This window comes from Pelophylax lessonae (assembly GCF_965119305.1).
Source record: "Pelophylax lessonae genome assembly, chromosome: 5".
In the NCBI taxonomy this organism is placed as follows: Eukaryota; Metazoa; Chordata; class Amphibia; order Anura; family Ranidae; genus Pelophylax; species Pelophylax lessonae.
The window spans coordinates 53,693,198-53,718,125 of NC_138772.1; the positions used below are offsets into that span (position 1 = coordinate 53,693,198).

At 42.3% G+C, this 24,928-nt stretch overlaps 1 protein-coding gene across 1 annotated transcript in view; it reads left to right on the forward strand.

Moving 5' to 3' along the window:
• LOC309555572 (uncharacterized protein) overlaps positions 1-24,928 on the forward strand; it is a 70,490-nt gene that overhangs the window by 3,959 nt on the left and 41,603 nt on the right. The window contains exon 2 of the mRNA XM_082257632.1: positions 706-5,466. Coding sequence (XP_082113758.1) covers positions 719-5,466 — 4,748 coding nt within the window. The 5' untranslated portion in view covers positions 706-718. The remainder of the gene's footprint in view (positions 1-705; positions 5,467-24,928) is intronic.

Below are 24,928 nucleotides of genomic sequence, written 5' to 3' on the forward strand. Positions count from 1 at the left end.
CTATCTCTGCTTTAAACTTCTCTACATCTTTATCCCTGACCTGTCTGGTGTGTTCCTTGGCCTACGTGATGCTGTTTGTAAGGTTCTCTAGCAAACCTCTGAGGGCTTTACAAAACAGCTGTATTTATACTGAGAAATTACACACAGATGGACTATTTACTGATTAGGTGACTTCTGACGGCAATTGGTTCCACTAGATTTTAGTTAGGGCTATCAGAGTAAAGGGGGCTGAATAAAAATGCACGCCACACTTTTCAGATATTTATTTGTAAAAAAAAATTGAAAAACATTTATCATTTTCCTTCCACTTCACAATTATGTGCCACTTTGTGTTGGTCTATCCGACTCTATCACATAAAATCCCAATAAAATACATTTACGTTTTTGGTTGTAACATGACAAAATGTGGAAAATTTCAAGGGGTATGAATAATTTTTCAAGGCGCTGTATATGGCTGCGTAAAATTTGTATGATTAAGGTTGAGGTAATTGTAGCCGTATTAGTGATCCTTGCTTGGATCTTGATGAAGGGGACATACCCCAAAAGCTTGTCCTGAAAAATTGTATGTTAGTGCAAATAAAAAAAGTATCACGGACAGTACTCAATTGTCTCTATGATTAAGGTGAAATTGTTACATTAGACAAGCCTCAGTTCTGACATAAATATTTTTTTTAAATAACAATTTTCTTTTTTTCTATCTTCAAGGATTCAAGGAAAAATGGACACGCCGTTTAATTTGCCTTCAGATATCACTGACTGGACTAAAGAAGATGTGAGGTATTGGGTTACAGAATGTCTAAAAATTTGCAAAGATGAAGGAGATATTTTGTACAGAGAGAATGTGACTGGAAGAGCACTAAACCTATTTTCAAAAGAAGACTTTTCAAATATTAAAATTACTTATGGTTCAGCCAAGTTAATAATGCACCAATGGACCCAGATGACCAAGGAAAAAAAACAAGGACCAGCAGATCTTGATAAAAAATGTATAAATGTAAAGAAGGATCCAACAATGAATCTGCCAAAGAAAAAAAATGAGAAGCAAAAAAGAGCAGATGAGTCAACTGTCAATGAAGGTGAAGATCAGCCAAGAGAAATGTTGAGTGCTACTGAAGTGACACTGAAGTCTTCAGAGGTTGATCTCAGTTGTCGAAAAGTGACATGTACACCCTACCCTTTTAATACCATTCATGACAGCAAACGGTATACTCAACACCATTTTCTAATGCCAGAAGCTGGAACCTCTAATTATATTGACCCAGTGCACGAGTACAAGGAATATACCAACACAGAAACAGCGACAGATGAGAATAAAAAGATGAAGTTTTGCAATGAAGTTTTCAGATTTGCAGCTGCATGCATGAATGTCCGCACCAATGGAACCATCCATTTCGGAGTACGGGACAAACCTCATGGGGAAATTATTGGTGTTCACATTGTTGACAGAGAACTTTATGGCAAGTATTTTTACCAAATGATAAACAAGTATTTTGAGGAAAAGCAAATTTCTATAGCCGAGCAGTGCATCCGTCCACCTCGTTTTGTTGATGTACTACATCAAGAAAACACACAATCTGATCTAGTTGTTATAGAAGTAGATATAGTTCCTGAACACACCTATTGTAGTTCAGAAATATTTCATACTTACCAATTCAGTTACAATGACCAGAAATGGTCAAAAAATAAGGATATCTGTTGCTTTGTAAGAGATGGGGAGAGCTCTAAAGACATTTTAGCAAATGTGAAACAAAGGGATGCAGACTTCAAAATGTTTTACTCCAAGATGATAGAGAGGGATGAGGCCAGGAAAGAAGCAGAAGACAACCAAAAAAGAAAACAAGACTTAAAGGTGGAACAGGGCCACAAACTTGTAAGTTTAATAACAGGAAATCGAGATACACTGGACAATTCATATTTCAAGTGGTACATTTTGGTAGCAAATAAATGTCATGAAAGTCATACAAAACATCTGGAGTTTCTGCATGAAATTCCATGGTTTGCTGTTCTGGATTTTGATCCCGACTCTTGCACAAATGGTTTATGCAAAGTTTACAGAGAAAAAAGGGGAGCAAATTTGCATTCTCCACGTCAATATCAAAATATGGATAGCGTCACAGTTGAAAAGCTTGAAGAGCACAAACTGTCCCAACAAACCAGTTGGATCTTCTGTAATGGGAGGCTAGATCTTAACAGCCAAGAATATAAACCCTTAAATAATAAATTGTGGCATAAAGAGAAAGCGGCAGAAGTTAGACGCATGGTTTCTTTTCTCTGCAGAAGAGATCTGATGCAACCTGGTAAATTTCTTGTTGTGTTTTTGTTGCTTTCCACTGTTGATGACCAAGTGGATCCCATAAATGAAGTTTTCAGTGCATTTTACCAGGAACTCAGTGGCATGACTGACATTCTGTGTATTTGCGAAAATGAACAAATCTTTCACAGATGGAGAGACCTACAATCTAAAATAATAAACGAGGAAGAAATGGAAGACAGGTGTATTTACACCTTAGACCTTGAGAATGTAAATGGGACTCTCCTGAAATTGAAATCCAATACTCGATCTTCTAGCCGATTCCTGCCATCTCATGGTGGATCATCAATCATTCTACAGAGGAAAGATGAAGATCGTATGACTTTTCTAGACATCCTTTGTATTAATGAATGTCGTGATACAGAAATAGAGAAAAATGAGTCTAAATTTCAAGAGTTCATTAAGGTTCAAGAAGAGAAGTTTTATAAAGGAGACAAAGCCACTTGCTGGAATTTTTACTTTTCATCAGAAAAATACACTGGACCCTTCATTAAAAGAGACACTTATGAAAAGTTAAGATATTTAATAGAATCCTCAAATAGTGAGAAAAGCAGTGTAAAAACAATAACTCTCTATCATCATCCTGGCTGTGGAGGAACTACTACAGCAATGCATGTACTTTGGGAACTCAGAGACACATTCCGATGTGCAATTTTAAAGAGAAAGACCGATAGCTTTACAGATATTGCAAAAGAAGTGATAATGTTAGCAACTCATGGATCATCTAACACCGCAGACCATTATCCAGTTCTGCTTCTAGTTGATGATTTTGAAGAAGAAGAAAATGTATTTAGTTTGGAGAGTTGCATCAGGGCAACCATTGTAGAAAGAGCCATAAGATATAAGAAACCAGCGGTGATTATTTTACACTGTATGAGATCACAGAACCCAGAAGAAAGCTCCAAGACTTACTGCACAAAAAGTGTTCCTCTGATTCATAAACTTTCTGAACAAGAGAAGAGAGCCTTTAATACAAAATTAAAGGAAATTGAACAACGCCATGAGAAGCCTGAAGACTTTTATTCCTTTATGATTATGAAAAGAGATTTTGATGTTAAATACATAGAAAATGTAGTAAGGAACGTATTAAAAGGTTTAAACGATGCAAGCAAAGAAGCACAGCTGATCTCGATTCTGGCCCTTCTAAACAAGTATGTGAATGACTCCACAATTTCTGTTTCTATGTGTGAGGAGTTCCTTGGAATAACAGCAAAACAGACCTTCTGGGGCCCTGAAAGCATAGAAGAAAAATTGGGTGGATATTTTGCTCTCTTACTTCGAACTGAAGTTGAAGAATATGGAGGCTACCAAGGGCTACGCATAATTCACCCACTTATAGCAAAACAATGCATAGAGGAATTAAAGAACACATATAACATGCAGCAGAGTAGCATCATGTTAAACATGTTAAAAACCAATTTATTCTATGAAACTTTGATTGGAAGAGATCTATTTGCAAAGAATATGCAAAGCTTGCTGGTAACAAGACAACGAAAAGAACATGGAGATGAAATAGACACACTATTTTCCCCTTTGATTGAAGAAATACAGAAAGACGAGGGTCACAAATGTGTGGAAACTGTTCTTAAAGAAGGAACTGAGCGATTTGACCAGAATCCATACATATTACAAGCACTGGCAAGATATTTTTACATAAGAGAGAAAGACATCGATACTGCCTTCCAATGGGCAAAGAAAGCAAAACAAATGTCACCAACAAATTCTTACATTTTAGATACGCTGGGTCAGATACACAAGACTCAGTTAAAAATGATGATGGCTAAGCAAAGCAAAATGTGCTTAAGTGCACCAGATCTGAGACAACTTCTGGAAATAGCTGAAAATGCATCAAAAGCCTTTAAAGCATGCCAAGAACAAACAGAAAAGATAGAGTCTGATAGAGATGAGTATGCGCCAACAAAACTCAAAGGTCATCATGTCTACAACACTGTAGGATACTTGGGACAGATAGAAGTTTGTCTTTGCACAGTGGATATACTCCTGCTGCTACCATGGTTCAACACAAAAGACGGCATATCAAGAAAACACTTGAGGCAGTACCTATCTGGAAAATGGGACATATCAGTCGACAACGCAAGTAAAAGCCATGAGGAATTCTGTGGTGTGTTACAAGACTTCAGACACTTTTTAACCAAGTTAAAATCGTGCTTAAAGGAAACTTTTGACTTTTTTGATGACTATTTTACATTTTTTAAACAAAAGAGCATCACAAAGGAATCCTCTGAATTCAAAATACGAGAAAACATTGACGATTACTACAAAAAATACAAGCGATTATTCTGTAAAGTTGAACGGTTTGCAGGTGGCATCCCTGACCAAAAAAAGAGTATGCCATTGCTTGTACAGGACATTAGATTGCAACTAGAGTCTTACAAGGCTGATAGGTTTTCCGGAATTTTGCAGTATCTTAATAATCCAAAAAAAGATGTGGGAAAAATGGAATCTATTGTAGATGCATACAGGTACCTTTTGGAGAAAAGCCCAGACACTTGCACTCACAAAGACAAACAAAACTTCATATTGGCAAATATTGTGCTTCATTGCATTTCTCCAAAATCTTACAAAACTGCACCATTTGAAAAACTGAAAGAGTATCTCAGAGAGGTTCTGCAGACCATCGGCTTTGACCACAAGTCTTCAGATCCATACTTTTTAGCCTCGTTACTTTTCTGGCCTCATGACAAGTATCAGCTGGATTCTGATTCTAAACTCATCGCCAAGTGTATCAAGTCAATGAGAAAATCATCTAGGGGCCAGTATCGACACATGCACCACACCAAGTACCCAATTGCCCATTTCTACTTAGCTAATAATAAGGGCTTGAAAAGACTTGTTCACAAAGGAAGGATCGAGCAATTTTTTTCTGCTGTGCCACCATCCCATTTAAATTCCCTCTGGCAAGGAGGAGAAATATGGAAAGAATCTGAAACAAATGTCTTGCTTTCCCACGTCCAAGGTAGAGTTGAGGATGACTCTATCATTGTGGAGTATGGTAGTGATGATGAAAGAGTTACAATCCCAGTAAGAGCTGCTCACCTTGGAGAACTTAGAAGTGGTAGGAGTATTGAACTAGTTTCTTTTTATCTGGGGTTTTCAATCGGTGGCCCAATAGCCTATAACATTGAAAGGATCTCAAAATAGGCATGAATGAAATTGGGTGTTTTCACCTTGAACAAATTTCAACAAAAATCTGGACATTTTGCTGAATATTTACTATTTCTGGAGGAAGGAGATATTATGGTGGCTTTTGATGGTTTAAAAGAGTTGTAAAGTCAGAAGGTTTTTTTTATCTTAATGCATTTTATGCATCAAGATAAAAAACCTTCTGTGGGCAGCAACCCCCTAAAACCTACCTGAGCCCCCTCTCGATCTAGCGACTTTCTCAGCCGTCCAGGACTCCCCTACTCATTGGCAGCAGCGCCATTGACTTCTGCTGCTGTCAAAGTCAGTTAGCCAATGAGGTGAGGGGGCGGGGCCGAACCGCAGCTCCCTGTCTGAATGGATATATGGAGCTGTACCTCGACTCGGATGCCCCCATAGCAAGCTGCTTGCTGTGGGGGCATTTAAAGGGAGATAGGGGCCAGGAGAGCCAAAGAAGGACCCGAGAAGAGGAGGATCCAGGCTGCTCTGTGCAAAACCACTACACAGAGCAGGTAAGTATGACATGTTTGTTATTTTTATTGAAAAAAAACTAGACTTTACAATCACTTAAGGGATATCTATAGGTTTAAAAAGGAGGATTAAGGAAGCTCATTTCACCTATAATGGATGGCCAAGGTTACCCTAATTCCAATGTTATTGTCATGTAAGCATTGTCATGATGGTATTGTCATGATGTTCACATGACTTTGTTTACAAAGTATAAATAAACCTAAACTATAAATTTCACACAGCATCAGCCTCTCACAGCTTGGTGTACTACATGCTCCTAGCTTTGAAAGGTAACTTTTTGTAAGCTAATTTTTATATATATATATATATATATATATATATAATAATATTAGCAAAGTTTGATGACATTTCAGCAATTAAATCATCTTTTTTTGTGACAGAATTGGGATTTGTGATATTCCTCTGTTTATCTCCATCAATGGCCAGCTAAGATTATATACTGTAAGGGGGCTTCAAAGGCGTTTTTTTTTTTTTTAAATGACAGGCACCAATTTATTAGAAATAAAGTCATAGTCAATGAGCTTAAGAGCTGCTGAGGAGCCGCACCATAAAAAAGCACCCAATCTTGCATTAATCTCGTTTTACACAGTTACTCTCTAAGATCCTAGACCTAGAGTAATACATTTTAATTGGGGTTTTTCTCGATGCACCCCTTTTTTTAATGTCACGCTATTTCAGAAATGTCCCATATGTCTGCGAAGGTTCTTCTTTACTCACCTCATGGTATCTATATCTTTGTAGTAGTTAACCAAATTTAACTGGGTTTTTGCTCTAATGCTGAAGAGTGCTTTTAAAGTGATTTTAAAATAATTTTATTAAAATAGCAAACATGTAATACTTACCTGCTCTGTGCAATGGTTTTTTAAAAAAAATAGGGTAGCTCTGATCCTCATCATCTCCTCCCATCGAGTGCCCCTATAGCATGCCGCTTTCTAAGGGGGTACTCATGTTTGCTTGCTCCCAAGCCCTGCTATGTGTGTCCATAAGCAGGGCTCGGCCCCACCCTCTGCTCCTTCGTCACTGGCTGTGATTGACAGCAGCGAGAGCCAATGGCTCCCACTTCTGTATCTAAGCCAATGAGAAGCAAGAGTTCCTAGAGAGCCTCCGCTCTAGTGCACATCGCTGGATCGAGATCGGACTCAGGTAGGTATTTGTGGGGTTGCGCGGGAAGCTACATACAGAAGGTTATTTTTCTTACTACATGAAATACAGTAAGGAAAAAAAAACTTCTGCCTTTACAGCCACTTTAGCTCTGGTGATCTATTTTGAACCAAAAAAGCCATTTAAATGAGTCGGGAAATGATGTGATCATTATAGAATAAATCCAGTTGGATTTTATTAACTACTACTGGTCATTTTTCGCACACAACGTTTTATGTATGTTCATATATTATATGTGCAAGAATAACATAAAACATATACAATCGTTAACTCCGAAATTATTTCAGTACTAAGTACCTAGTAAATTGTAAACTCCTGAACCACTGTCCTACACAGATTTGACACGTCCAGCAAATGTGATATAACTGCATGCAAAATGTTGGTTCAGTAGATTTGACATTAAGATGGTTTGAACACCGAGGTGCAATGTCACAAAAATATTCAAAACATCATTCCTTAATTTTGGTGACCCTTTGTGCCAGAATGATGGGTTTATGTACTGCCACAAGTCAAAGCTGTGCCTTTGAATGATAAGGACCTTCAAACGGCTTTAATTTTCTAAAATCATAGTCAATATCTAACTGTAAATAGCAATCAAGCAACCAGTGGCGGCTGGTACTCAATATTTTGGGGGGGGGACAGGAAACCAGTGACACCCCCCCTCCCCCCGCAGTAGACAGATGGGACAGCGGGGATCAGAGAGAAGACAGATGACAAGGATTGGGGGTAGGCCTGCTGCTCCGCGCTCCAGGTAGTCCTTGCTCTGGGGACGTTGCTTCTCCTCCCGGCTGAACAGGAAGTGAGTCCTAAGACCCAATTGGCTGGGAGACCTAAGACTCCTTGGTCAATCGGGTCTCAAGACCCGCTTCCTGATTGGCCAGGAGGAGAATCAGGAAGACAATAGCAAATAATTTGCTATTGTCACACAATTGGGTGGGCTCTGCGCCCTGAGCCCACCCTTTTTTGAAGTCAATTAGAAAAAACCCCATTGAAATCCATGTGTCCGGCGCCCTGCATGTCGATTAGGGGCCGGGTGCATGGATTAGGGGGCGGCACCCCTTCGCCCCATATGGACGGGCCGCCACTGCAAGCAACTAAAAGTATAATGCTCTCATGTTTATTATTACCGTGGAACTGAAATAATTAAAGTGTATGCATAGTCTAAACTTTCTATTTCGTTTTTGGTAAATCAGAAAAGGGTTACAGCTTATTTTTGCTGTCTGTCATGTTGGGGAGATTTTCACTCACACAACAGGAAGTGATCCAAAATCTTTACAAAACTAGGGGAATTTCATATTTAGACTGTTGTCACTGAAACAGGTGTCCCCATTGGAAGATTTTGGATTACTTATGACCAGGGCCGTTTGAAGGAATTTGGGGGCCCCAAGCAAAATGGACATGGAGGCCCCCCGACCCCCCGCACACACGCAAAGTCTACAGGAACCACAGCATAGCCATACAGTTTAAGTATCTATCTATCTATCTATCTATCTATCTATCTATCTATCTATCTATCTATCTATCTATCTATCTATCTATCTATCTATCTATCTATCTATCTATCTATCTATCTATCTATATATATATGATATAGATAGATAGATAGATAGATAGATAGATAGATAGATAGATAGATAGATAGATAGATAGATAGATAGATAGATAGATAGATAGATAGATAGATAGATAGATAGATATAATAAGGAAAGGAGAGAGAGAGAGAGAGGAGGGGGACAGATAAACAAAAAGAGACAAAGGAAGACTAAGATTAGAAGGGAGATAGAAAAAAAAAGAAAGACGTTTTCAGACCTGTCAGCACTCGGCAGATGTAGAAGCAGAGGGTCCTAGCAGCTACTCACCCTGATGCTATCTGCTCCTCACTCATCCACACCTGCTGCAGGAATTTTAATTGCATTTAGAGCCCTGCTATAGGAGCTGTCAGTCTGCACTGTCCATGGGCTGGTCCATACACCATGCTCTGCATAAAGTCTAGCTGGTAGGCCAGGGATCTCTCTGGTGTCTGCAGATCTTATCAGACTTTTTACAAACCTGTTGAGGCAGAGAGGGGCCCCCTTGAGGGAGATCCCGATAACAGTGTCATTGCACTTTACTGCATTGACGATCAAAGGGGCGCTCACAGTCTTACACAGTGTCGTTGCATTTATTCTTAACCAGTCGTTGTCTTGGGGCCCCAGGCCAGCTCGGGGCCCCAAGCAATTGCTTGGTTTGCCTGCCTTGTAGCAACGGGCCTGCTTATGACCTGTCTTGATAATAAAGATCACCAAGGAAAACAGAGAGGTTACCCTACCTAGAGGGGACAACTATAAAATCATGTAAGAGCTTTTAAACCTCCCATATTCTCTTTAAAACAAAAAAGTACATAAACTAACGTGAATATGGAGATGAATAGGCATTCAGTACAAATAGTTAATAATTAATATGTAAAAAGGAATAAATGGACTGTTTCACTATGAATAGATATTTTCAAAATTTGTTGTAAATGAATATAATTAATATGAATTAAAAATAAATACTTGTATATAAACTTATTGACTTGTTTTCTGGATTTCTTTTTAATTAAAAAGCATATATATATATATATATATATATATATATATATATATATATATATATATATATATGTATGTATGTGTATGTATATATATATATATATATATATATATATATATATATATATACATGTGTGTGTGTATATATATATATACATGTGTGTGTGTATATATATATATATATATATATATATATATATATATATATATATAAAGCACCCTCCTAGATAGGTGGTAGGAAGGAGAATAGTTTGCTCAGGAGAGTAGCAGGTAAAATATAGCCTGCTCCATCTGCTTATCAGGGGAGCCTGATCAGTAGTTATGCCTGTTGCATGTCCATGTGTGACTCATCTTGGCTAAGGGAGTGTCCCCACTGTATCCAATAGGGGAGCCTATTGGGCAGTGGAGGAAACCAAGCCAGTGACACACAGGCTTTTGTAACTATCCCAGTGGGTTGGCATAAACACTGGTGCATCCCGGGATATGTTATAAAAGCCAAGGGCACATGTGACAGGGGTCTTTGGGCGGGAAGCCAGGTCCCAGGAGGAGGGTGACTGCTGTCTCTCCTCCTGTCTATATGGAAAGTGGTCACAGGCGGTCGGCCTAGTGAGCCAAAAGTGTGGTGCTGAGCCAGGAGGTCCAGTGGATGCTGACAAGTAGAGCTGAAGGCAGAGCAACCTTGGGAAAAACAGTGTCAGTGAGTACCAGGAAGCTTGCCAGGGGTCTGCCCAGGAAGGGGACCACTCCAGTGGACAGGGGCTAGCATGCACGGGAAGTGAGAAAGGGGGTGCCAAGTTAGGACCCTGAAGAGAAACTAAATCAGGATCATATTCTTTATCTTCACTTCAGTGGCAAGGTGAAGCAGGCTACTGCTAGTTGTCCTCAAGATTTGTGCATAGTTCATAGTTGGAGTATCCCACTCATCCCTTCTCCCATCCCAGTTCTAAATAAAACACAAAAACCAAATCCCCTGGACTGTTCATTGTCTGAGCCAAGTGTCTAAAGTGATATGTTTCCACAGACTGTTGCTACGGGTAACCCAGGGGAATACAGAAAGTACAATTCTCAGCAGTCCTCTGGGGGGCAGTGCTACATTATACAGTGTGTGTGTGTGTATATATATATATATATATATATATATATATATATACACACACACACAGCGGGTAAAATAAGTCACCAACACATCACCATTTTTCTAGGTAAATATATTTGTAAAGGTGCACAGGGAAAAAGTATTGAACACATGAAGAAGGGGAGGTGCAAAAAGGCATGGTAAGCCAAGACACCATGCATGGTAAGCCAAGACACGAGCTGAAATTTATCAGTAATTAGAAAGCAATCCTGCCCCTTGTCAGTGCAAATTAATATCAGCTTGTTCAATGTCAACTGATGGCCTATAAAAAGGTTTCTCATTACCAAGGTGTCACACAAGAAACATCTCATGATGAGTAAAAGCAAAGAGATCTCTCAAGACCTTTCCAACCTTATTGTTGCAAAATAGACTAATGGCATTGGTTACAGAAGGATTTCCAAACTTCTGGATGTTCCAGTGAGCACTGTTGGGGCCATAATACAGAAGTGTAAAGAACAGCATTTCACCATAAATCTGCCACAACCAGGTGCTCCTCGCAATATTTCTGACAGAGGAGTGAAAAGAACACAAAGCAAGGTGCATAAAGACATGAATGAGTGAATTTGGGTGGAGGAAGTTAACTGGCCTGCACAGAGTCCTCTTCTGTAACTCTAAACAGGTAACCTGTAAAAATGTTGAAACCGTCGCCTATGGAGATTTTTAAGTACCGTAGTTTGTCGCCATTCCATGAAGGTGCACAATTTTGAAGCATGACATGTTAGGTATCAATTTACTCAGCGTGACATCATCTTTCACATTATACAAAATAAATGGGCTAACTTTACTGTTTTCTTATTTTTTTAAAAAGTGTTTTTTTTTTCCAAACAAATTGCGTTTGTAAGACCGCTGTGCAAATACGGTGTGACATAAAGTATTGCAATGATCTCCATTTTATTCTCTAGGGTCTCTGCTAAAAAACATTTTATAATGTTTGGGTGTTCTAAGCAATTTTCTAGCAAAAAATACAGATTTTAACTTGTAAACAACAAGTGTCAGAAATAGGCTTGGTCCTTAAGTGGGTTAAAGTTGCTAGGGACCATGCAATATACAGTATCTCAGTATCTCACAAAAGTGAGTACACCCCTCACATATTTGTAAATATGTTATTATATCTTTTCATGTGACAACACTGAAGAAATTACACTTTGCTACAATGTAAAGTAGTGAGTGTACAGCTTGTATAACAGTGCAACTTTGCTGTCACCTCAAAATAACTCAACACACAGCCATTAATGTCTAAACCGCTGGCAACAAAAGTGAGTACATGTGCAAATTGGGCCCAATTAGCCATTTTCTCCCCCAGGTGTCATGTGATTTGTTAGTGTTACAAGGTCTTGGGTGTGAATGGGGAGCAGGTGTGTTAAATTTGGTGTTATCCCTCTCACTCTCTCATACTGGTCACTGGAAAATCAACATGAGACCGCATGGCAAAGAACTCTCTGAGTATCTGAAAAAAAGAATTGTTGCTCTACATATAGATGACCTAGGCTATAAGAAGATTGCCAAGACCCTGCAACTGAGCTGCAGCACAGTGGCCAAGACCATTCAGTGTTAAACAGCACAGGTTTCACTCAGAACAGGCCACCCCATGGTCGACCAAAGAAGTTGAGTGCACGTGCTCAGTGTCATATCCAGAGGTTGTCTTTGGAAAATAGACGTAGGAGTGCTGCCAGCATTGCTGCAGAGGTTAAAGGGGTGAGGGGTCAGCCTGTCAGTGCTCAGACCATACGCCGCACACTGCATCAAATTGGTCTGCATGGCTGTCGTCCCAGAAGGAAGCCTCTTCTAAAGATGATGCACAAGAAAGCCAGCAAACAGTTTGCTGAAGTCAAGCAGACTAAGGACATGGATTACTGGAACCATGTCCTGTGGACTGATGAGACCAAAATAAACTTTTATTTGGTACAGATGGTGCCAAGCGTGAGTGGCAACAACCAGGTAAGGATTACAAAGACAAGTTTGTCAAGCATGGTGGTGGGAGTGTCATGGTCTGGCACTGGGGAGCTACAGTTTATTGAGGGAACCATGAATGCCAACATGTACTGTGACATACCGAAGCAGAGCATGATCCCCTCTCTTCAGAGACTGGGCTGCAGGGCAGTATTACAACATGATAACGACCCCAAACACACCTCCAAGACGACCACTGCCTTGCTAATAAAGCTGAGGGTAAAGGTGATGGACTGGCCAAGCATGTCTCCAGACCTAAACCCTATTGAGCATCTGTGGGGCATCCTCAAATGGAAGGTGGAGGAGCGCAAGGTCTCTAACCACACCAGCTCTGTGATGTCATCATGGAGAAATGGAAGAGAACCCCAGTGGCAACCTGTGAAGCTGTGGTAAACTCCATGCCCAAGAGGGTTAAGGCAGTGCTGGAAAATAATGGTGGCCACACAAAATATTGACACTTTGGGCCCAATTTGGACATTTCCACTTAGGGGTGTACTCGCTTTTGTTGCCAGCAGTTTAGACATTAATGGCTGTGTGTTGAGTTATTTTGAGGGGACAGCAAATTTACACTGTTATACAAGCTGTACACTCACTACTTTACATTGTAGCAAAGTGTCATTTCTTAAGAGTAGTCACATGAAAAGATATAATAAAATATTTACAAAAATGTGAGGGGTGTACTCACTTTTGTGAGATACTGTATATATACAGTATATATAGCTGCCCTAGAGGAGCCTTGTTGTTTTTCTTTCCTAACGACATTCAAAGTTTCGTTTTTGACTAAGGGTATTTCCTAGTCGAGTCATGTGCAAACTATTTGTCACTCTGCCAAAGAACTGGAGAAACGAAACTTAACTTTGAGCTCTGCATAGTTACAGTGACGATGCAACAACACGGTTCCTGCATGTTTACTCCTCCATGTGGACATGAAAGACACACCCGTGAACCATTTAATCCAGGTTGATAAATAAATACCAGTCTAGTTACATCACTAATGACATTGAACATTGATACAGTATGTACAGTATGTATACAGTATATGTGTGTTATTATTATTATTTTTTGGTATGTTTAGGCAAAACTTTTTTTTGGATAGAGCGAGGAAGGATTAAACCCACTGTCAAGTTTTTATTGCGGTTTCCACTGGGGAGGTACACCCTCTCTATTTCTAATGGTAATCATTGTCATCTAGAAAAAAGTGATGGGGAATCCAAGATTTTAGAGTTCTCCCCATAACAAGAGGTGAGGGGAAATTGTCCAATAGGATCACCTTTTTCCGGGGACCACTGTCTAAGAGAGAAATTCTGCTCCCATTGGGAGATTTCCTCTAACTTTCTGTTGCATCTCTGGGACAGGAAGTAAAGGAAAATTCCCCAATGGGACACAGAGAGTAAAAAAAATAACCCGGCAGGAATTTTACTGTCCCCTACTCTATTCATAACTAAAAAACAGATACAGTGCCTTGAAAAAGTATTCATACCCCTTGAAATTTTCCACATGTTGTCATGTTACAACCAAAAACATTAATGGATTTTATTGGGATTTTATGTGATAGAGCAACACAAAGTGACACATAATTGTGAAGTGGAAGGAACATGAAAAATGGTTTTCAAAATTTTTTACAAATAAATATGTGAAAAGTGTGGCATGTATTTTTATTCAGCTCCCCTGAGTCAATACTTTGTAGTAGGGATCGAACGATTATCAGCAAGGCCGATATATCGAGGGCCGATATGCACTTTCCCAGATATATTCGGTATCAGCCCTGGGACTGGCCGATATTGCCGATATTTTCGTGACGTCATTCTGCCTTCTTAGGCCACCTCCCTTGCCTTGGACAGCCTCATCTGGAGTCGGGTCTAGTCTCGCAGGAGTGTATCACAGCCATACACCCACAGCAGCCCGGTGCCAGCCAGCCACCCACACCCACAGGCCCTGTACCAGCCAGCCAGTCACAGGCCCTGTACCAGCGAGCCAGCCAGCCACCCACAGGCCGTGTACCAGCCAGCCAGCCACCCACAGGCCCTGTGCCAGCCACCCACAGGCCCAGTACCAGCCAGCCACAGGTACTGTACCAGCCAGCCACCCACAGTCCCTGTACAAGCCAGCCACCCACATCCCCTGTGCCAGCCACCCACCACAAGTGCCAGCCAGCCATCCACCCTCCACAGGGTGCCAGACAACCAGCCACCCACCAGAGGGTGCCAGACAGCCAGCCACCCACAGGCCCTCTACCAGCCAGCCACCCACAGGCCCTGTAATAGCCAGCCACAGGCACTGTACCAGCCAGCTGCCACAGGCCCTGTACCAGCCAGCCACCCACAGCCCCTGTGCAAGCCACCCAGCCACCACAGGGTGCCAGCCAGCCATCCACCCATCACAGGGTGCCAGCCAGCCACCCACCACAGGGTGCCAGACAGCCAGCCACCCACCACAGCATGCCAGACAGCCAGCCACCCACCACAGGGTGCCAGCCAGCCAGCCACCACAGGGTGCCAGACAGCCAGCCACCCACCACAGCATGCCAGACAGCCAGCCACCCACTACAGGGTGCCAGAAAGCCAGCCACTCACCCACCACAGGGTGCCAGACAGCCAGCCACCCACCACAGCATGCCAGACAGCCAGCCACCCACCACAGGGTGCCAGACAGCCAGCCACCCACCACAGGGTGCCAGACAGCCAGCCACCCACCACAGGGTGCCAGACAGCCAGCCAGCCATCCACCACAGGGTGCCAGCAAGCCAGCCACCCACAACAGGGTGCCAGAAAGCCAGCCACCCACCACAGGGTGCCAGCCAGCCATCCACCAACCACAGGGTGCCAGTAAGCCACCTATTAAGCATTAAACAAAAATTAACATGTTCAGTACCAGATTTGTGTCAAAAATTGTCTTTATTTTTCAAAACTTTAAATGTACAAAATATCGGCCCATATCGGTCGATACCAATATGCGATGGCCAAAATATCGGCAACGAAAAACCGATATCAATCGGTCCCTACTTTGAAGAACCACCTTTCGCTACAATTACAACTGCAAGTCTTTTTGAGGATGTCTCTACCAGCTTTGCACATAGAGAGAGTGACATTTTTGCCCATTCTTCCTTGCAAAATAGCTCAAGCTCTGTCATATTGGATGGAAAGCGTCTGTGAACAGCAATTTTCAAGTCTTGCCACATATTCTTAACTGGATTTAGGTCTGGACTTTGACTGATCCATTCTAACACATGAATATGCTTTGATCTAAGCCATTCCATTGTAGCTCTGGCTGTATGTTTAGGGTCGTTGTCCTGCTGGAAGGTGAACTTCCGCCCCAGTCTCAAGTCTGTTGCAGACTCTAACAGGTTTTCTTATAAGATTGCCCTGTATTTGGCTCCATTCATCTTCCCATCAACTCTGACCAGCTTCTCTTTCCCTGCTAAAGAAAAGCATCTCCACAGCATGATGCTGCCACCACCATGTTTCACGGTGGGTATGGTGTGTTCAGGGTGATAGTGTTAGTTTTCCACCACACATAGCATTTTGCTTTTAGGCCAAAAAGTTAAATTTTGGTCTCATCTGACCAGAGCACCTTCTTCCACATGTTTGCTGTGTCCCCCACATGGCTTCTCGCAAACTGCAAATGGGACTTCTTACGGCTTTCTTTCTTTTTTTTTTTTTTTTTTTTTTTAATAAATTTTATTGAAGAATTCACAAATAGAAAGAGGAAAGCTTTGACAGGGGTCGAGATTTGCATAGTTAACATCTTGTATTGAACATGTTGATAGGCAGTAATAATAACGACCAAGATTACAGCAGAAAGGCAATAAGAGGTAATGGGGGGGGGGGGTGAAAGAAAAGAAGTAGAGAAGAAGAGAGAGAAGAGAAAGGGGGGTGTAGCTGGGTGTAGAGGGTAGGGATGGAGGGTAGGTAGTAACCTAATAAAGGTGAAATAACTGGATGGATATATCTTGTGATAAGAAAGTACAAAAATTAGATGCGAGAAGGGGGGGTGGGGGGTGAGTTGTAGTTGAACCAGTCATCAACCAAGAGAAACAGTACTTAGTAGAAGTTGTATGTGGACTCTTAGGTGAACGGGGAATCCTCCTTTCCATAATGCAGTAGGTAGTCTCTAATAGGAGGGGTCTTTATAAAGGTCCTCTTGTTCTTTAGGAGATAATGTGAAATGTATGAAGGCTTGCCACCTGTCAACTAAGCGCTTTTTAGACTAATGCCTCGTACACACGCAACGATTATCGGCCGAACGATCGGCCGTCTTTTGTCCAGTGTTGTTGTGTTGGTTGAAATGTGCTCTAGACTGCACACGAATTTTATCGGCCAAAAAACAACAACTTCAGAAGTGATGTCATGTGCTGGTTTACTTTCCGTGTGTTTTTTCTTCTCTGAGCATGCCCAGTCTTGCTCATCACATTTATGTCTGCCGAAATCTGTACTGACTGACGAACAATCGGCCGTTCTGGTGACGGCCAACTAAAATTTTATAGCATGCACACCAGATTTTGTTCGGCCGAAAAGTCGCAGTCGGTTGTCGGAAGCATCATACTAACAAGCCAAAAATCGGCCGTTCGGACGTTGGGCGAAAATTCGCGGCCAACTATCGATGCGTGTGTACGAGGCTTTATGCCTTGTACACACGCAATGATTGTTGGCCGTGAATTTTCGGCCAACGTTCGATCGGCCGATTTTTGGCTTGTTAGTATGATGCTTCCGACAACCGACTGCGACTTTTCGGCCGAACAAAATCTGGTGTGCATGCTATAAAATTTTTGTTGGCCGTCAACAGAACGGCCGATTGTTCGTTAGTCAGTACAGATTTCGGCCGACAAAAATCTGATAAGCAAGACTGGGCATGCTCAGAGAAGAAAAAACACACGGAAAGTAAACCAGCACATGACATCACTTCTGAAGTTGGTTTTTGTTGGCCGATAAAATTCGTGTGCAGTCTAGAGCACATTTCAACCAACACAACAACACTGGACAAAAGACGGCCGATCGGTCGGCCAATAATCATTGCGTGTGTACGAGGCTTTACTTTGTTTGAAGTCTGTGTTGAGCTTGTCTGTATAGAAGCAACATGAGATTTTGTTTAATGTGAGATGTCTTTGGGCATATTGAAGAGGCCCAGTAGTTTAGCAAGGATTGTGCAATTAAAAGATATTACATTCCTTGTTGGACAATTGCGCAGTCGTGCGACACTGTACCCAAATAAAATTAATGTCCTTTTTTTCCCACAAATAGAGCTTTCTTTTGGTGGTATTTGATCACCTCTGCGATTTTTATTTTTTGCGCTATAAATAAAAAAAGAGCGACAATTCTGAAAAGAAAAAAAACAATATGTTTCACTTTCTGCTATATAACATTCCCAAAAAAAAAATAAAAAATCAACATTTTTTAAAATTTTAGGCAAATTTGTTTTCTGCTACATATTTTTGGTAAAAAAAAATCGCAATAAGCGTATTATGATTGGTTTGCGCAAAAGTTATCGCGTCTAAAAACGACGGAAAAGATTTATGTCATTTTTATTGTTTTTTTTACTAGTAATGGCGGCAATTTGCGATTTTTAGCGGGACTGCGACATTGCGGCGGACAGATCGGACCCCTAACTGACATTTTTGACACTTTTGGGGGGACCAGTGACATTACTACAGTAATCAGTGCTAAAAATATGTACTGTTACTGTAATAATGATACTAGCAGGGAAGGGGTTAAGACTGGGGGTGATCAAAGGGATAAATGTGTACCTATGGGCGTGTTTCTAACTGTATGGGGGTTGGGCTTGTGAAATGATCACAGAGACCTGTGATCCTATATAGAAGGATCACAGGCGCTCTGTGATCATTCCACAGAGAACGGTCAGCTTTGTTTAGCAGAGAACGATCGTGGGCGTCAGGCAGCAATCAGAGCTGCCTGCCCCGTGCATCGGAGTCCGCGCTGCCGAGTGGCGGCGAGCTCGCCCCCTAGCTGCAGGCGCGTGTCCAAACGTATACCTACATCGGTTCACGCAGGAGGGCCACCCTGCCGCAGTATAACTTTGGCAGGTGGTCCTTAAGTGGTTAATAATCCTGTTTGCCCCTGTGTCTGCGTATGTGTTTTAAGAAAAATAAGCCGTTCTTTACCAGTTTTCAGAAGGCCGAGCACCGCTCACGTGACCCGTCAGCTCTCTCTTCTCCCCGTCTGACAGCTGCCTGCAGCGGGCAGGGCCAAGGATTCCTCACTGATGTTAGTCAGGAGGAGAGGAGGAGGGGAGGTGGAGAGTAGAAGAGAGGCGGCGGGTCACGTGAGTGGTGATTGGCGCTCTGAAAACTTGTAAAGAATGGCTTATCTTTATAAAACACAGACACAGGGGTACACAGGATTATTAAACAGACTGTAGACAGGATATGAAACATTAAATGAAACTACAGCAGGAGGAGGGGAGGGGGTGGGCACTGACAAAGGAGCAGACAGACAGGGAGGGGAGGGGAGGGAGGAGAGAGTACAGAGGAGGACAGGAGAGCTGCGGATGACAGAGGCACGTAAACTGACCACAGTGTCAGGGCTCAGCAGCCATGGTATATCGTGGTCAGTTTACAGAGGGGAGGACATAGCCAGGCAGGATCAGCCAGGTATTTTAGGTGATAGAAGGGGCCAAATTACACAGCAAAGCACTGTTCTGCATATCATGCTTTAAGGCAGGGGTGTCAAACTCAATTTCATTGCGGGCCGCATCAGCGTTATGGTTGCCCTCAAAGGGCCAGTAATATCTGTAGGATTAGATGTCCAGAGCACCCCACGCCCTCTTACACCCTTACATGAGATGTCAAAAGCCCCCCCATCATCATAAGTCAAGAGTCACCAACCCTTCCTTACATAACAATGCACCCCATACCTTGTGCTACTGCCAGGAAGAAGAAGAAGGTGGATATGGGAAGAAAAAAGTGCAAGGTCTGGGGGAGGACCAGAGGAGGACTGGAGTCAGCTTACAGAGTCTGCTGAATGCTGAGACCAGGGGAGGCAGAGACAAGGTGGTGTTGCAGCTGCACAGAGAGGTGCAGGATCTGTAGGAAGAGTTCTGCCCTCCCCTCTCTGCTGCAGACTGCTGATAAGGGGGTGGGCAAAGACAAGCTTTTCTGCAGCAGCACAGAGAAGTGCAGGATTTGGCAAAGGAGTTCTGTCGTCTCTGCTGCCGGCTACAGAGACAAAGTGGGGGCAGAGACAAGGGGGTGCCGCAGCTGCGGTAGGGGTGCGAGGGCCACATGAAATGGCCTGGAGGGCCGCATTCGGCCCGCGGGCCTTGTGTTTGACACCTGTGCTTTAAGGGAACATGATCAATTTTTTTTTTTTTTAGGTTAACAAATGCTTTAAAAATAAATTCTGCTATTTGCTCTTTAAAAATAAATACTCAAAATAAGTATAATGACTAAGCCCCTCCCCTTCATGACATTGTTGAAAAGGGGCAGAGCATGGGTGACCTTAAAATTATGCCCCCCCCCTGATAAAAGTTCTGCAGACGCCCATGGTCAGGAGTAAATGGTGCAGAGTTCATGGGTCAGGAGTAAGTGATGTCATGGGTCAGGAGTAAGTGATGTCAAGGGTCAGGAGTAAGTGATGTCAAGGGTCAGGAGTAAATGGGGCAGAGTTCATGGGTCAGGAGTAAGTGATGTCATGGGTCAGGAGTAAGTGATGTCAAGGGTCAGGAGTAAGTGATGTCATGGGTCAGGAGTAAGTGATGTCAAGGGTCAGGAGTAAGTGGTGCAGAGTTCAGGGGTCAGTAGTAAGTGGTGCAGAGTTCAGCGGTCAGGAGTAAGTGATGTCAAGGGTCAGTAGAAAGTGATGCAGAGTTCAAGGTTCAGTAGAAAGTGAAGCAGAGTTCCGGGTTCAGTAGTAAGTGGTGAAGCATTCATGGGTCAGGAGTATATGATGCAGAGTTCTGTTTTCAGTAGTAACTGGTGCAGAGTTCAGGGGTCGGGAGTAAGTGGTGCAGAGTTTATGGGTCAGTAGTAAGTAGTGCAGACTTCATGGGTCAGGAGTAAGTGGTGCAGAGTTCATGGGTCAGAAGCAAGTGGTGCAGAGTTCAGGGGTCAACATGTACTGTGACATACTGAAGCAGAGCATTATCCCCTCCCTTTGGAGACAGGGCCGCAGGGCAATGTTCCAACATAACGACCCCAAACACATCTCCAAGACAACCACTGCTGAGGGTAAAGGTGGTGGACTGGCCAAGCATGTCTCCAGACCTAAACCCTATTGAGCATCTGTGGGGCATCCTCAAACGGAAGGTGGAGGAGCACAAGGTCTCTAACATCCACCAGCTCCGTGATGTCGTCATGGAGGAGTGGAAGAGGACTCCAGTGGCAAACCTGTGAAGCTCTGGTGAACTTCATGCCAAAGAGGGTTAAGGCAGTACTGGAAAATAATGGTGTCCACACAAAATATTAACACATGTTCACTTAGGGGTGTACTCACTTTTGTTGCCAGAAGTTTAGACATTAATGGCTGTGTGTTGAGTTATTTTGAGGGGACAGAAAATTTACACTGTTATACAAGCTGTACACTCACTACTTTACATTGTAGCAAAGGTGTCATTTCTTCAGTGATGTCACATGAAAAGATATAATAAAATATTTATAAAAATGTGAGGGGTGTACTCACTTTTGTGAGATACTGTGTGTGTGTGTATATATATATATATATATATATATATATATATACATACATACATACATATATATATATATATATATACATACATCCCTCCATTTTAGTTACCAAGCTCTGCATTCACAGGAGAGTTTTTTCAAACTGATATAAAAACAAGATACCTTATTGACATAAAGGAATAAGGAAATAGCTGTATAGGCAATAAAAATGCACTCTGCTGTTAATCCCTCATTGAATTTCTCCAGCAGTGGGCAAAAGTTGAGTGTTGTTGCTAAGGGCAGTGAGCAACCTGACTAAATGTATATGACCCCTAAAAATGGTGTCACTCCCAAATCAGCTCACTATATGGAGTCAATTGCCAGTATTCTCTTGCCACTGTGCAAATCATTTCTGATTAGGTCAATCTGTGGGCAGCTTGGTATAACAAGTGGGTGGTTATATTGCTGTGCCCATATACATTACTATATTCCTATTTGGTGACTTCCTGTGTCCTCCATTTGATTTGTGGTTCACTAATATGGCTGTCGCATCATGACGTCACAACAGCGCGGCGTGCGTGATGAAGTCACTGCTCGTGCCAAATAGCGGACAGATGTGGGAGTGACGCCATTATTAGGAACCATATAAAGCTGTGTTTTGGTTTGGGATGTCTTTTTTTTGAGTTAGTGGGTTCCATTCACTGAGCATCTCGTATGCAGTATGTAGGTGTCCAGACACATTTTCCCTAAATATCGCATGCGATCCTAAAACTACCAATTCACTATACCATTCTGTGGTATTTACCATAAAACACGAAAAACATTCAGTAAATACCGCATGAACAGACAAACTCAATTCACCGAGGTAAATAAATAATTAAATGCATGCGGTAATTAAGTAGTGATCGAGACATTCGGTATTTATGAAATGTGTACTGGTTGGTAAGGAGCAGGCGGCTGCCCTGAAACTTTACTAGACTGTTTTGCGGTAGTTACTGCAAAACGCTGAAAACGCATGGTAATTACCTCATGAAAAAGCATTAAAATTCATTCACAGTAGGAAATAAATAATAAATGCATGTGGAAATTAAGAAGTGATCCAGGCATGTGGTAATGATGGAAGTCCAGATTGGTGGTGCTGGCGTACGTTCCTGCAGTATCCACAAGGACACAGAGGGGTGCAGGAAACAGTCATGCTGGCTCTGAGGAAGAGGCTAGTCCTGAAAACACATTAGCCTATTGGATCTGCACTTTACCCTGTCACATACTGTGGATTAAATCATGCTGTGTTCTGTGATGAGCTTTTATACATTTGTCATCCTCTGAGTATAATACTTACCACTTTATATCAATAAAGTTCTGGTTTTAGTATAATGCACTAGGCCGGTGCGCCCTCTTTTCTTTATTGTGGTTATAATGCGGTAATGATGGAAGTCATGACTTTGTCGTCACGCCTGAATGGGAAGGGCATAGAAACGTTTAAAGTGGATGTTAACCCTCACATATACCCAGTGAAGTGAATAGCCTCAGATGATAAACAGAGATGAAACAAATCCTCCTACATAGGTTTTACTTGTATACCTGCTGTCTTTCTCTTTCTACACCCTCTGGAAAGTGCACATTGTGTTAGAACTCTTTTTACCTCAGCAGTGAGTCTGGAGTCTCCACTTACACTGTGTGAGAGCTGATTGGAGGAAAGGCACAACCCCCCCCCCCCCCCCACACACACACACCCTTTCCACATAGGCAGGGAAAGAAGGAGCATGCTGAGCTTCAGATTGAATAGACAAGCTCTCTGCTAATCTTCTCTCCTCGACACAGATTTTAAGATGCTGTTATCTGGTGTGTCAAAGAACTTGTCAGACGTGTCTCTGCTGATAACAGGGGAATGGAGCACCAGAGACAAATGACACTTAGAGCTTTGGAGAGAGATAAGTAAACACAACAGATATACTCTCATCAGCTACTTTATTAGGTACTGTGACGGAACAGGACACCCGGACTGGATATCTCCTCCAAGAAGCTGCTTCCTAAGCAATCTGGAACACGGGATCCGTGATTCTGGCTACAGTTACCCCAATAACTCAACAGTTTTGGAGTGAAACCAGAATTAACTGTCTATTAAAACCACTCACAGACTTTTATACATTTGAGAAGTATGTCATTGGCCAGTCAAATATTTACACAAAACATCACACACTAGTTACGATAACGAGGTAGGGCGGACCATGATATCATTAACATACCAATTAACTGAGCACTTAAATCAGCCTAGGCGGGATGCACAGAATGCTAGCAGGCAAACAATAGTTGACACAATTAACCACCTGAACAATCAGGGATCTCATTCCAGGCCAGACACACGGGCATCGAGATCCCAAAGAACAATAGACAGCATTAACCACTTTACCACCGGAGGATTTTGCTGTCTTACGTCTGGGCCACTTTTTGCGATTCAGCACTGTGCGAATTTAACTGACAATTGCGCAGTCATGCAACGCCGTACCCAAACGAAATTTACATCCTTTTTTTCCCATAAATAGAGCTTTCTTTTGGTGGTATTTGATCACCTGTGCAATTTTTACTTTTTGCGCTATAAACAAAAAAAGAGCGACAATTTTGAAAAAATAACAATATTTTTCAAATTTTTTTATATGAAATTCCCCCCCCAAAAAATGTAAAAATCTAAATTTTTTATCATTTTAGGCCAATTTGTTTTCTGCTACATATTTTTGGTAAAAAAAATCGCAATAAGCCTATTTTGATTGGTTTGCGCAAAAGTTATTGCGTTTACCAACTAAGGGAAAGATTTCTGTCGTTTTTGGTGTTTTTTTTTTAACGAGTAATGGCGGCGATCTGCGATTTTTTTGCGGGACTGCGACATTGCGGTGGACAGATCGGACCCTTGACTGACATTTTTGACACTTTTGGGGATACCAGTGACATTACTACAGTAATCAGTGCTATACATATGCACTGTTACTGTAAAAATGACACTGGCAGTGAAGGGGTTAATTTTATTGGAGAGGGAGGGGTTAATGTATGCCTGGTGCTTACTGACATGTGTGGGGGGAGGGGACTATGTGACACAGGGACAGATCGCAGGTTCAGCTATGCTGAACCCTGCAATCTGACCCCGTCTGTCACTTAGGAGATCCGCCCGCTTTGTTTACACAAGCGGGCGGATCTTCACACTCGATTCCCCGACGATCGGGGAAGAGCAGTGGCAATCGCCGCCGCTCCTCCCCTGGCCCGACTCCCGCTGTGACTGAATACAGCGGGAGCGAGCGTCCGGCGCCGCGCGCGCGCCGCCGAGAGAGGGGAATGTCTGGCGACGTAGGTCTACGTCGCGAGACGTTATCGAGCCACTTTGCCGCAGTAGAGCTCTAGTGAGCAGCGGTACAGTGGTTAAAGTATAACACATCCCCACAGCAGACAATGGGTTGCTGTGTGAAAGACAGATGGCTTGAGTTGATGAGACTACCACAAAG